At 47.4% G+C, this 12949-nt stretch overlaps 1 protein-coding gene across 2 annotated transcripts in view; it reads left to right on the top strand.

Moving 5' to 3' along the window:
* Window positions 1–10969, top strand: part of poc1b (POC1 centriolar protein B) — a 29324-nt gene extending 18355 nt beyond the window's left edge. The window contains exons 11-12 of one of the 2 annotated variants that reach the window (XM_035427148.1): window positions 9253–9441; window positions 10395–10969. In XM_035427148.1, coding sequence (XP_035283039.1) covers window positions 9253–9441; window positions 10395–10538 — 333 coding nt within the window. In that variant the 3' untranslated portion in view covers window positions 10539–10969. Of the gene's footprint in view, window positions 1–9249; window positions 9442–10394 lie in introns of both variants that reach the window. The other variant, XM_035427147.1, reaches the window with a different exon arrangement.
* Window positions 10970–12949: the final 1980 nt, after the last annotated feature.

Genomic DNA, 12949 nt, shown 5'->3' with positions numbered 1-12949 from the left:
CAAAGGAGGGTCGGTTGGATGCGATACAGGGGCTCGCATTCTAGTTACACAGTGGCAGCGCGGTCTCACCTGCTCCACTTCGCGGTATCCTGGAGACGGTGTCCAGCTGCTTCCGATGTCCGCTATGTTTGATGAGCAGTGGCTCTTGTGATGGGTCTGTTTGATTGCGTGGCACACATAAGAGAGAATGGCCCTGTTGCTCTTTGGTCTTCTTTTCAAAGCTTGTTCAGAGACCTCGGATTTTCTCTTAATCTGCAGGGCCATTCTGGGTAATGTGGTCCTATTCTGTAATAATAAGAATTCTTATGTGGCATCTTGTCATAAGACAGCTAGGGCTTAATGATACAGAACGAAAAATAAAACCGAGAATATACTTTTATAGACGTGGTCGTTTATGCTCCTAGTTTTTCACAGGGAGATTAAAGGTGGCCTAACGTACTGGGAGTTGGCAAATAGAAGCCGTTATCGCTCTGAAAACCAACACCGCAACCTCAGGAAATGCCCGCCCGCCTCTCGCGAAAGCCAGCGGCGCGGTTCTGAGAAGGAGCGACGCTAACCGAAGCTCCTCATAAATAACAAACGCGCTTGTTGCTATATTTACTTTCGAGGGGTGAGAACAGAGGCCGCCCGCCGCGGAGGCGTTGGTCCTTTCGACGGTGCCGCGCGGCGCCCGCTGAGCGGGTGACATTCACTGATGCCCCCCCCCTCCCCCCCCTGCCCCGGGGTACCCTGCCAATCAATGGCCCCAACCTTTCCCTCTGCTCCGGCCCCCCCGTGGCGCTGCTGCTGTTCGATTGTCATCTGACCCCCTGCAGCAGGCAGCGGGGAGAGGCAGAGAGGCATTAAGAGAGAGCCTGTGCTGCCCTGGATGCGGAGCCCGTCTGAGCTGAGCTCTCCCAGGCTATGTCTCTGCATTTATTCGCATTTATGATGTCCTTAATGTAATTGACGTTTTACGTTATGTCCAGTCATAGGGCCGGACCCACAAGATTTGTGAGGGCATAATGGCACTGTCTCCTAGCAGGATGTGAACCTGCAGCCCTCTTGATCTGTGGCCTGTTGATTGATCAGCGTTCCCCACTGTTCCCTTTTAATGTAATAACTGTAGAGCTGAGCTTGTGTCTGGAGGGGCGCAGGTTCAAAAGTGCAGCGTGCTATGGCTGTCTTTATCGTACAAGTGAATACAGCTGCGTACTAGCTGGCTCTCATAGTGTGGTGTATTTTAGTTAAGCAATGATGCAACTTCTACTCTAATTCTGGGCAATGGCACCATCATATTCTCTTTCCAAAGTTTCACATGTGTGCTATGCTAATGCATGGCTGTTACTGTAGTACTAGCCAAGGACTTCCTAGGCCTCGTGGGTAGGGTGAACTACAACAACCAGTTCAAACCCAGGAAACTAAGTGAGGTGGGTCAGCTGTGCAATTGGTTTCTTTAGTTTATCAATCAAATTCTGAGTAACAACAATATCCAGCACACACTGCAGCTCTCCTAGACCAATGTTGGGGGGTCTTGTATTAGGCCATTTGCCTCCTGTAGAATGGGCAACATGTCGGTCAGGCCTTAAGAGACGACTCGTTTATTTATTATAAATAAATAAATAAATACATAGATAATGCAATTTTATGCATCTTTTCGCCCTTCTTATTTGTCACTAAGATATTTCTGTGGGTCTCCTGGGAAGATGCTGCCAATCATGAGGCCGTGTAATTTCAGGCGTTTCGCTCCATTTTCAAGCTACTCTCTGGGGCCCGTGCTCCATATTTGGCACTCTGTCACGCCGGGGGTGTGAGCTGAATGAGCGATCGGAACGTGGCGCTGCTTCGCCAGGACATTGTGTTCAGAAGCAGTCAATCAGGTCGCCAGGTAATGGCCTCCTTATCTGTTTCTGCGCAGATAAACGGTCCGCTGATCACTGTAAAACACGTTTTGTTGACACAAGATTAGCCGGGGAGAGTCTGTCGGAGGAAGCGTAGACGGAACAATGAGAAAAGATCCTCCCTCCCTCCCTCCACTGCCTCTGTGCCCCTCTCTCCAGTGACTAATTCTGTCAAAGGACTTTTATTGATATTGGTGTTAATTATTTGTGCGCAAGAACTGTACTTTGAATATTAACCGGAGTTTATGGTACTGATGTTCCCTTTGTCGAGGTTCGTGTGAGGTGTGAAGATAAAATTCTATCGCTGGGTGAACTTTCCCCTGTTGAGCTCATACCTGCAATCTGCTGGTTCGCATTTTGTCCTTCCGCAAGCAGTTTTTAAAATAAAATAAAAACTTTTTTTTTTAAAGCATGACGGGGCTATGGAAATGCCCACGTGTCTGTTACCTGAGGAAGCCTCACTGGATAAATGGCTGACTCCAAGCAGCTTGGCTCAGGGTGCGTTTGCTGTTTGGATTCGGTGTAAACCGACTGAATATTCAGTTGCGTGCTCTGAAGCCGGGATGGGGAACATCGCAGTGCCCTCCCCTCTCTGTCCGCACGTTGGGACAGTGGTTAATGAGCTTCTGTTGCCTTTCACAAGCTCATGTTCACATGTTGAAACACGGAGTGAGGGCGAGCAACCTGTCTAACTGTCCTCCGTGCAGCTTTCACAAAGCTCCCAGAAAACTCCACAGCCCAACCAAACATGCAAGTCAGTGTGCTGCAGAGGAGCCGACTGCGCGTTGCTAACTGGAGCTCTGCGACGCTGCAAAAGGAGTGCTAAGCTTGATCTTCCGGTTCTGACTACAGTGCCACTCACCCACAAACCTGCCAGCGCCATCTGCCCGCTGTGCTCACACCCCACCCCTGCAGGAAGAGGGCAGCAATAATCAATTACCCAAAGGGAGGACTGTGACATGAGGTTCCCAGAGAGCTCGCGAAATGTAATTTCCTGCCGCACATCCTCCGTGTAATGCCGCGTTAATAGTTTCCTGTGCTGATGCATTAGGCCTCCTCTGCCGCCTGTCAGTTTGTATCTGCCACAGAGCGCTGTGGCCGGCTGATCTGAGATCAGCTCCGGAGCGTCTCCCCTTCTCCACGGCGCAGAGCCTGTAACCTGGCAAACCCGGGGTGGGGGGAGGAGATTAGGAGATTCATCGCTCGGGCACCTTTCAGTATGGCTGAATTGGTTGGTCTACGCACAGCCTGCATCAGCATGTTATAGCGGTGTTCTCAAATCTCAACTGCTGGTTCCGGGTGTGACCTTTTTGTTGGTTATTAGCACATAGGAACAGTGTGGTGATGACAACAGGCCATTCAGTTCCCTTGGGCTCACCAGCGTGCTTCATTAATACATAGGACAAAATGTTTTTCCTTATGTTTATTTTCCATCATTATTTAACGCCGAGTGCAAATTTACTTGCAATCTGCGATAATAATGAAATAATCATAAATAAGGGCCCACGCGTTCCTCTTTGTAAGACTGTGCCGTGTTCATTCTGGAGTATGAATGAAAAGTGACTATAATGTGTGTCAGTCAAAGCCCGTGTCTCCGCCCTGCAATGTTATCAGGGTTAATCTGAGGTTTATTACCGTGACTCACCGTCGCATGACGTCTTACGTAAGAGGCTGAACTTCCCCTGGAAGTATGCCACAGATGACACCTGTTCGCCTCTTTGACCCTACGTCCTGCTGGAGAAGGGACTGCATCCAAACAAGCCAACGTGCGCATAATGAGTCTCATAAATGAATGTTTTGAGCAAAATCGCATTTAATGAATGACTGAATCCTGATGAGTCATGCTGCTGAAGAACAGAAAATTACCTGTCTGCATCTGAACACTGAAGCTGATGGGTGTTGCATAAGCTGTGGCTCATGCCATTTTATCTTATGTATATATATTTTTTTTTTTACTAAAACCATATTACATTTACTAATGCTAATGTAATGTTTATATGCTACACGGACTTAATTTATTAGATTCATAAACTGCAAGTACCATTTTAAAATGGTACCTTTTTAGTACCATTTTAAAATACATGTGTTTTTAATGTAGCTACAAATTTATGTTGTCATAATGTGGACATGTTTTTTCCACTCGGTAATGTGTTCTGTAATGCTGGATTTTTCTCACAGTAGGCGGTGTGCTATTGGCCGACTGGCTTTCAAGGTATTTGTAGCACTCTGGGTATTGCGGTCTGTAAGGGGCGGCGGTGACTCATTGCCGCGCTGCTGGACGGACACGACAGAGGTACTCTCAGCCCTGGAAGTGGGTCAAAACGCAGCCACCCAGCGTCTTCCCCCTTGTCTGGAATTCCCTCATTCAGAGCCCCATTGGGCGGATGTCTTCTTCGACACACACAGCTCTCATTACCATAGAAATGTCCTCTTTGTCTCGGCCTGTTCGGTTTGCACCGTAAAGTGGAAACGCCACTTTGATCCATCTGCTCTGCAGACAGTAATATTCCCCCAGAAACAGGGAGCCAGTTCATGCTCTAAAAACGCATATTGTCTTTACATGAGATTTCCACATGAGTATTATCATGCTGTCTCTGGTCCAGAGCTGAGCGCCTTCACTGCTTAGGCCTTACACCAGTGCTTTCAAAGCTGGGTCCAGGGAGAGGTTGAGATGGGTCACCGTTTACATGTGAGGGGGGAAAAACTGCCCGCGTGCAGTATACCTTTCATTAGTAAATGGAAATATTGAACACCAACACCGCACTTAGTGTTGCCACCTACATGCAAAAACTTTATTTCCGTATATACTGAGCATATATTAGGCTGTATTTGAATAAGTGACTGGGTCACAGACAATGTTTTTGCTCATTAAGTTGGCCGTGGGCGCAGATTGTCCAGGAGTGCCTGCATCAGCAAGTGAATTCCCTGAAATAGGGGGGTCTTGACCCTCGGGTTAGAACACCCACTCATTCGCGCTTACTGCAGGGCCACAGTGCTACTTTTATCCCCGTTCCCTGTGCTCGCTGAAGGTGATTGCCCGATCACAATGGAATATGACATAACCGCTTAGTCAGAGGTCAGCTTGTGAAAGGTTTTTTTTTTTTTTTTTTTTAATGACATCTGGGATACAGTATTTTTTTGTGTGCGGTAACTCTAGAGCATGTGGGCGGCGAGTATGAGGTGAGGGAGTGCCGCTGACCGCAGAGGAAGCGGCCTCGCTCTTGATTCCATCACATGATCTCCGCTGCCGCTTCCTGCCGCTTTTCCAAAACAGAGCGTTATCCATGCGGAACGAGCTGGAGTCATTAGAGCAACCGGCCGGTTGGATCTGAGCACGCAGACCTCGGAAGTGTGCGGTCATTACCGGGAACCTGGAACATTTTAACGATCATTTACGCTGAATCTCATTTGCCATTTCTCTGACACTCTTGGGACTTTAATGCGCCTCAGTGAATGTATTAAGTTGATCCTTCAACGTTGCCTGATTTGTTAGCTTTTTTTTTTTTTTTTTTTGGGCCACTTCCATTATTGCTGACTGCTGTTGAAATGGACTCAGTGAAGCAGAGATGAGAATAGAACCCTGAGAGGCCATGACTGTTTTACCAGGAACCACATCATTTCCTTTTCTAAAGCCGGAGCGTTGGATGGAGTGTAATCTCAGACTGGCCCTCTGGTCAGCCAGGAGGCCATTAAGAACTCCATTAGCGAGGCTTTAACAGGTACTTTGAGGAATGGGAACCGGATTTGGATCCGGGGAAGAGAGATAAAAACAGAAGACCGGATGAATGGAATCTTTCAGTGTTGGGCCTTCATACCTCCTTTCATTTCAATAAGGCTCTCCTTGTGCTGGGGAAACTTGCTTAATGGACTTGCACGGCATCCTGTGACTGGGAATTTGCTCCTTACCTCCATCGCAGGATGGGATGGAGAGAGGGTTCCAATTCTGCCATCTGTTAAAGTGTGTCAGGCGCCCTACAGCACCTTTTTGGGCCCTTAATTCAGTGCTGACAGGCAACTGGAGCAGTCTTTTTGATCCTTAAAAAGGCACAAAGAAGCTGATGAGCGTGGGCCTTCATTAATGCTTTATTATATCCATTTATGCATAAACAGGGCACAGAAAATTCAAATATAATGGTTTTCTTCCACTTCCTTACAAATTAAGCATCTCATAAGTATTCTCAAAGCTGGAACGAGACGGCGTGTCTGATTAGAGTTTGCTGGACCCGTCGGAATAGATTACAGGGCAGTGCCCTAATGAGCGCCCAGAGCGGGATGAATTCTTCACAGAGCTAATGACCCACCTGCATGTGCTTCAGAGCACGTTGACCACAATTGGTGCGGGGGTCGGCATGACTGATCCAACGTGCCTTTTTTTTCAACAAATGAGCCCGTGCCCGCGCAAGGTCTGGAGACAGAGCAGCGGTGAGCTCATCTCTGAAAAGGCTCCTGAAACTTTTAAGATCACATCTCAAAGAAATACTCTTCTCTTGTTAGGCTTCATGCACTTTAGTACATGATTCAGCACACCTGTCTTTAGTACAGCCATGTAACTGCTTTACTCTAAATGTTACACAAATACATTCCAGGTAAAACATTCCAGTCTTGGAAGTGATTGGACGGTACCAAAAGAGTTGGGGAAATTGAGCACCAGATAATAATAGAATAGGACCTAATTTTCGCAACAACAGTGCAAAGGCAAAATAGCCAATACAGGAAACTAGCTGAGACTGTTAAAGTGTTAGAGCAACACAGCACTGGCAGTAGCTTAGTTATGAAATAAAATGCAAATAAAATAAAACTTGCAGCGTTTACAGTCACAATTTCATGAATTATTTGACTCTGCCATTAATACCACACAGCATCCTGTCAAGTTTTCTGTTGTCTTTCAGCCAATCTTATTTAACATGCACAAAATTTGAATTGCTCAAGTGTCATTTAAAAAAAAAAAAAACTTTACATAAAAGTAGCTGGTAGCACAGACAGAGCACATAAAAAAGCCCATTTGTCTCAGGCAAGGCTGAGAAAGCCTACCCCTCAAAATCACGTTTAACATAGAAACCGCAGTTCTTAACTTTGTAGTTATTAATATTCTCTAGAATATTGACCCTGACTAAGTGGAGAGAGTATAGCTCACATCAGGTAGGTCATCGTCTTGTTTTGTAAGGTCGGAAAAGGAACCCTATTTTTATCTCTCTCATAATTGGCCATTTTGAACCTTTCTGTGATTGAACTATTTTTAAACTGTGCAGTTAAATTTGTCTTTAAACTGTCCTGCAATTATACTTATTTTAAACTGTCCAGTAATTAAGGTAATTTTACAGCATCCTGTAATTAGGCTCATTTAAAATGTCCCTTGATTAAGTGGCTTTTAAGCTGTACCTTGACTGATCTGTCTCTCAGAGGGAGCCTCGATTTGCACAAGGGCAAAGCAAGGCCACGGTTGCTGCGGTCTGGCTGCGTTTGAACTTCCTTCAAGAGGGAAAAATGACCTTGGTCCGGCTCCATTGACTGCGAATGGGATGAGCAGATGTTTTCCAGATGTGTCTGTTCCCATTCGCACAGTGACATCTTTGTTCACCTCCAGCCGGGACCCCCACCCTCGCTCCCCCGAAAAACCGCGGATTTCGGTCTGGGATGCTTTGAATTTCTGACAGCGCACAGGAAGCTGTGGGGGTTGAGGAGCGTGTTTTTTTTGCTCACTTTAACCTGGAATGTATGACATCTCCCCTCCTTCGTATCGGACGCTCCTCCAGGTTCCTGCTGACCTCAGAAGCGTGTCAGCGGGACTCTGTGCATGTGCGCTGTAGGCCAGAGAACAGAAGTAAAGGAAAAGATCCAGGACCAGTTTTCATAGTGAATATAGACACTAGGGAACAAATTAATACTTCACTGTGCCTTTGTATGTAACCAGTAACAGTAATGTATGGCTGATTTTATATAAATGGAAGAAAATATGATTTAACACCCAGTTAGAATTCCTGAAATCTGTAGAGCCCAAATTAATGGAATAACACGATACGATAAGGATTTGAAAATACACATACATTTTACTGAATTTGAATATGGAGAACAATTGAAAATAGTTATTAGATTTGTGTTTTTTGTTTACTTCTAAGAGAAGTTACTCATATGATGGAACCTCACGTGCAGTTCTGATTAGGGTTGATGGTTGGAAGCTGGGGTTGCATCCATCCATTTGATTGGCCAGTCGTGCTGGAGCTGCCATTCAGACACTGATTGGGTCCATCGACCCCCTGGTGTTAGCCAGTGCCTTGGGGCCATTGTTTGAAGCCTCAAACGGTTTCCTTTTTGGTGCCACAGTGTCTGAATGAGGGGACCTGCAGGCCACAGGCGCATTCCATCCTGCCAGTGGCTGAATTTACAGCCACAGGACTAGGTGTGAGGGTGGCCTGCGTTTGCCCTCACCCAAAACCACCCTGCACATGTTAGCCAGTCATGAGTGAAGTTCAAATAACAGCAAACGGGACCACAGTAAAATACCCAGTGTCACATGTCTATGTACCTGTGGATTGCCCTCAGGCCCTGATAGTTCAAATGAAAGGCTGTTGTGCCATTCACAATTTATCGTTTAAATTTGATAAGAGTTATCTGTTTAGCAGATGTTCATGTACAGGGAGACTTTGCATTTAACGCATACATTTGCACAACAAAACTTAAGAAATTTTACAGCAATGATGGTAAGGTTCTGTGCCTTAGAGCACAATAGTAGCATCCCATTTAAAGATGGAACAGGCAGTCCTCTGCTGGCAAGTTGGGTACCCTGACCACTGAGCCACATCTTGTTTTGTCTAGTGTGTATTTCATGGAAGTTCCACACCATCTCAGTTCGAGAATCTTTCATCAGAAATTCTCAGTACTGTTTGTTTGGACACATTCCATAATTTGATGCAGTCAGCCTTGATTTGAAGTTTTTCTCCCTTCTGAGGAGTAAAACACTTTCCAACAGGCTACTAAAATATAATGTACAATGCTGTACATTCTCTCTTTCACTTAGTCATTTATGAAAATGCTGCTTTTTTAAATGAGCAATTCAACAATTTCTGTTAATCTTATTTATTTCAGGGACCACTTGTGACGTTGTCAAAATTTTGACAAAACATGTTTCTTATAGATGATTCTTTAAAAGCACATTTCTGTTATTTTGAATGTGGCACATAACCCTGTATTTGTCATGGCGATGGTGAAAAACAGGATGTTGACAGCGTAAACTTTAGTGCTCTCAGGCGCCGAGAGTCTCCATTTAAAGATGAAGTGTTTTAGAGGAAATGTCACTTCAGCGAGACTCTAAGAACAGGAAGGAATGTGCCCGGACTGGACTGCCCCTACTCAGCCTTGTACGTCTCCCTAGCAGCAGGACCGTCACGGCCATGGAAGTGAGGCGCCAAGGGGCGGAGCCAGTGGTGGGAGTGGCCAGGCTTCGGTGGAGGAAGAGGGCCATACGCACAGCAGGACCTATGCGCTGGAGGAGAGATCAGGCCTTCCTCTGGGCTTCTCCACCACTCTGGAACACATTGTACAACAGCTGGACGTTCTGACGCAGGTTCGCTAACCCTCCTCCCGCCTCTAACCACCCCCCCCCCCCCCCCCCCCAATTCACCATATCCTACTCCGTCCCCCACACAGGACAGGAAGCGGTAGATGGGGGCATGATTTTATCATTCTTGAAAGGAAAAGTGATATTGTTCTTCTTTAGGCAGACGGGTTGTGCTGATATCATCTTAAGCCAGCCGGAATTCTACTTCTGCTTTCCTTCTCGTTTGTTTTGAATTGTTTTGTTTTCCTCAAAGGCTCGGGATATATCAGATCATGGATACGTGCCATGTGTTTGTATTCTTCTGTGCGTGCGGCCTTGGTTCTAGCTCAGCCTTTGTATGGCTGCACTGTACTTGGGTGCAGTGGTGTTTGCTGCGTAGCGGTTTGGAAACTGGTGGCGACTGAGGCTGCCATAATTAAAGTGGGAAGTCCCTCTGCCCTTTGAACTCAGCTGAGGGGTACATCTGGCACATCTGAGAGGGAAAATAAATTGATTTCAGGAACCTGTGCTGTCCAGCATTGACAAGATTTTCTGCAATGGCCAGTAATTTCAGTTCCCCCCTCTCCAGCTGTAGTTTATGTCTCTTAAAGAAAGAGTGAGAGGCAGGGGTCCCTGACCCTGTTACATTTAGGTTAGTTTGGCTAATCTCCGAATGGCTGAGTTCATTTTCAGTGGTGTTACTGACAGCATAAGTGGTGCAGTAACTTGCACTGTGCAGAAGGTCACCGTTAGGCCACTCCTCCCCCAACTTCCAGGAGACTGTGCCAAGAGAAACCCCGCTCAGATCTATGTGGGGTTCCCCAAGGCCCCATCCTGAGCCAGCTGTCCATGCAACTTTATTAGAGCTGTTTATTGTCTAACTGTTCTCCATCAGATGCCTTTGAGTACTAAACTTGTTCTAGTGTGCTGTGCTATACTGGGTAACACTGTACAGACTAATGGGTCCGTTTCCCTTTCAGACTGTGGCAGTGCTGGAGGAGCGTCTGTCCTTAACAGAGGACAAGCTGAAGGAGTGTCTGGACAACCAGGCGCGAATCATAGTGCAGGCGCAGAGGGTGGAAGAGCAAGAGGCGGAGAACGAGTCTGAGGGCTCCTCTGCGTAGGGCCCCAAGCGCCACGCCCACACGGTGGTCCCGGTTCAAATTGGGGATCACCCATTACGCACGTAATCTGTCCGTTCCTTTTAAAGACATCCAGCTGCTCAGCCAAAACAACATCTCCTGGAGACCACCTCTGCCCGTCCGGCAGAGACCCCAAAATTCATCAACTCCTCCTGGAAGACGGCTGCAGCTATGAAAACACCGCGGCTTGTTTGGACAGCGGGGGGGGGGGGGGGGGGTGGGCGCATTCCTCAGGGCCGCCGTACACAGCGGCGAGTTACGCCACTCCCCCCCTCCTCCGCATCTGCTTGGCGTGACCGGCCTGCGTTCTCCCGTCACCCGCAGTCCATGCGCTTGTGTCTGTCCTTGTCTGTCTCGTCTGGTTTTATTCGAATTGTATATAAATTAATAAAATGTGACTCCAATTTATCATACGAATGTGTTCAGTGTGGTAGTTTTCCAGGCTCAAGTCGCTGTTGTGTTTTCAGCCGCAGAAACGCGGGCTTCCTCTTCTGGGTGCTGAACGGAAGCAGTAAAACTGACACAAAGCAAGATGTGTGTGCTCACTGTACCACATCCTTCCTCGTGCCAGCGCCTCATCGCAGTTCCTCTTCCTCCCAGAGCAGAGCCTGCTGCTGACTGGGAACAAAGTCTACAGACTGGGCGCAGCTGAAGGCCAGAGCAGACAGTCTGTTTCTGCACACCGTGATACAGAAAAGCAGTCGGGATTTCTGCCAACTGAACTCCCGTATACTTTAGAGCTGCCTTACCACTCAAATGGGAGTTACTGTCTATTAAATACTTTCACAAGATGAAAATTTATTTCAACTTAGTTATGAGATACTTAAGTTTACGTATGGATATAATAAAACCACTATTTTGTTTTGACCAAAATAAACCCAGTACGGATTGGCCAGTTATACTGGAGGCTTCATCTAATCCAGTAATGGGACTGCCAGAGAGGAGCACTGGGTTTGTATTCGATTTAGTTCCTGTGGACGGAGCTACTGTAATGACATTCATTCAGAACAATTCACTGTCCTCTTGAAAGTTAAAGGTTATCCACAGGAAGAGCACTCTTCCCATATGACACTCTTCCTGTGTTTTACCTGAAAGAACCCCATCAGTAAACAAAATTCAAATAGGCTGCACTTTTCTTTTTTCTGTCCTGAATCACACAGTGTCCTGACTGTAACCAAATTCTGTAGCCTTACCCTGGTTAACCTATAGGAGACATCCACACAGTATTGTGGGGAGAGACTGACCACCACGTGCCAGCTTTGTGATTGACGCAAGCAATAATTCAGTCATTTCCTGCTTGTGGAACTGAGGGGTTCTGTAAAGAGAGAAAGGTCGTCAGTCACTTAGAAGATGATGCTGACCCCAAGGTCAGACCCCTTCAGTAATGCACAGCAACAGAAGGGAGGGTTGGCTGGGCTGGGGTGGGTTGGGTAAGGCTAGGCTGGGGTGTGACTGATGGTTCTGGAAAGGTAAACATGCCTGGATGTGGATCCCCTCAGACGGCTGCGGGGGCCCTTTCTTCCTGCTCCTGGAACTATAAAGGGAGGCCCAACCTGCAAGGAAATCCCCTCTTGCCACAATCCCTCTGCCCTAGCTCCGCCCGCACGCCAACAGAGAGAGTCGAGTAACAGGGAGGAGAGGAAGGAGCGAGTGGGTGGGGGAGCAGAGTTGGCCACCTCTGCCCCGCTGGGCGGGGCCACATCCTGACTCCGCTGCCGGGGTCCTTAGTCCTGCGGATATCCTGTGACTGAGGGCACCTGCGCAGACGGGACGCGCCCCGTTCTCGGGGCTCGCTTTTGGGAAGGCTTTTGTTTGTCGAGAGCTTCCCCTCCGGGGGTAGGGGGTGGAGGACAAGGAGGCCTCTTCTTTAAAGGTTCAAAGCGACTCTTAAGTCTCTTTGTGGAGTTAAGTGTAGGGGGACGAAATCCCATCGCCGCCACTCCCGTCGGCTCATTACACGTCCTGGAAACATCCCACAAAACGTCTGGGCCTGTCTCCAACAGCGGGCGAGGCTTTGAGCGGCAGCGGGCCCGGTTCATCTTCCTGGTGTCTGTGGCGGTTGAAGTAGCGCGCTTCCTGTGCAGTTTGGAGTGAGCCGCTCTCTGAACAAAGGAGCCATTGCACTGTTTGTGTTCTAGCACAGCCATCCATTCATCTGATACCCTCGTTCTCTCTACAATGTGGACCCTGAGGATTAAAATGCACTGACACAAGGACCACTTGGCTAGCAATGAAAAAGCACTCAGACTGCACGGTCTTTGGGTTACCTGTAGTTTAGTGTACTCACCCTTTGGAGGGGAATTGTATGTCCACAGTTCACTCCATTTATATGCAAAGCATGAACATAATGTTCCCTCATTTTTTTAGTTTTCTATGGATAGATACTACTTATT

Source organism: Anguilla anguilla, chromosome 7 (assembly GCF_013347855.1).
Source record: "Anguilla anguilla isolate fAngAng1 chromosome 7, fAngAng1.pri, whole genome shotgun sequence".
In the NCBI taxonomy this organism is placed as follows: domain Eukaryota; kingdom Metazoa; phylum Chordata; class Actinopteri; order Anguilliformes; family Anguillidae; genus Anguilla; species Anguilla anguilla.
The sequence above is the reverse complement of the archived record's forward strand: the minus strand, read 5'-3'. Positions and strand labels throughout refer to the sequence as shown.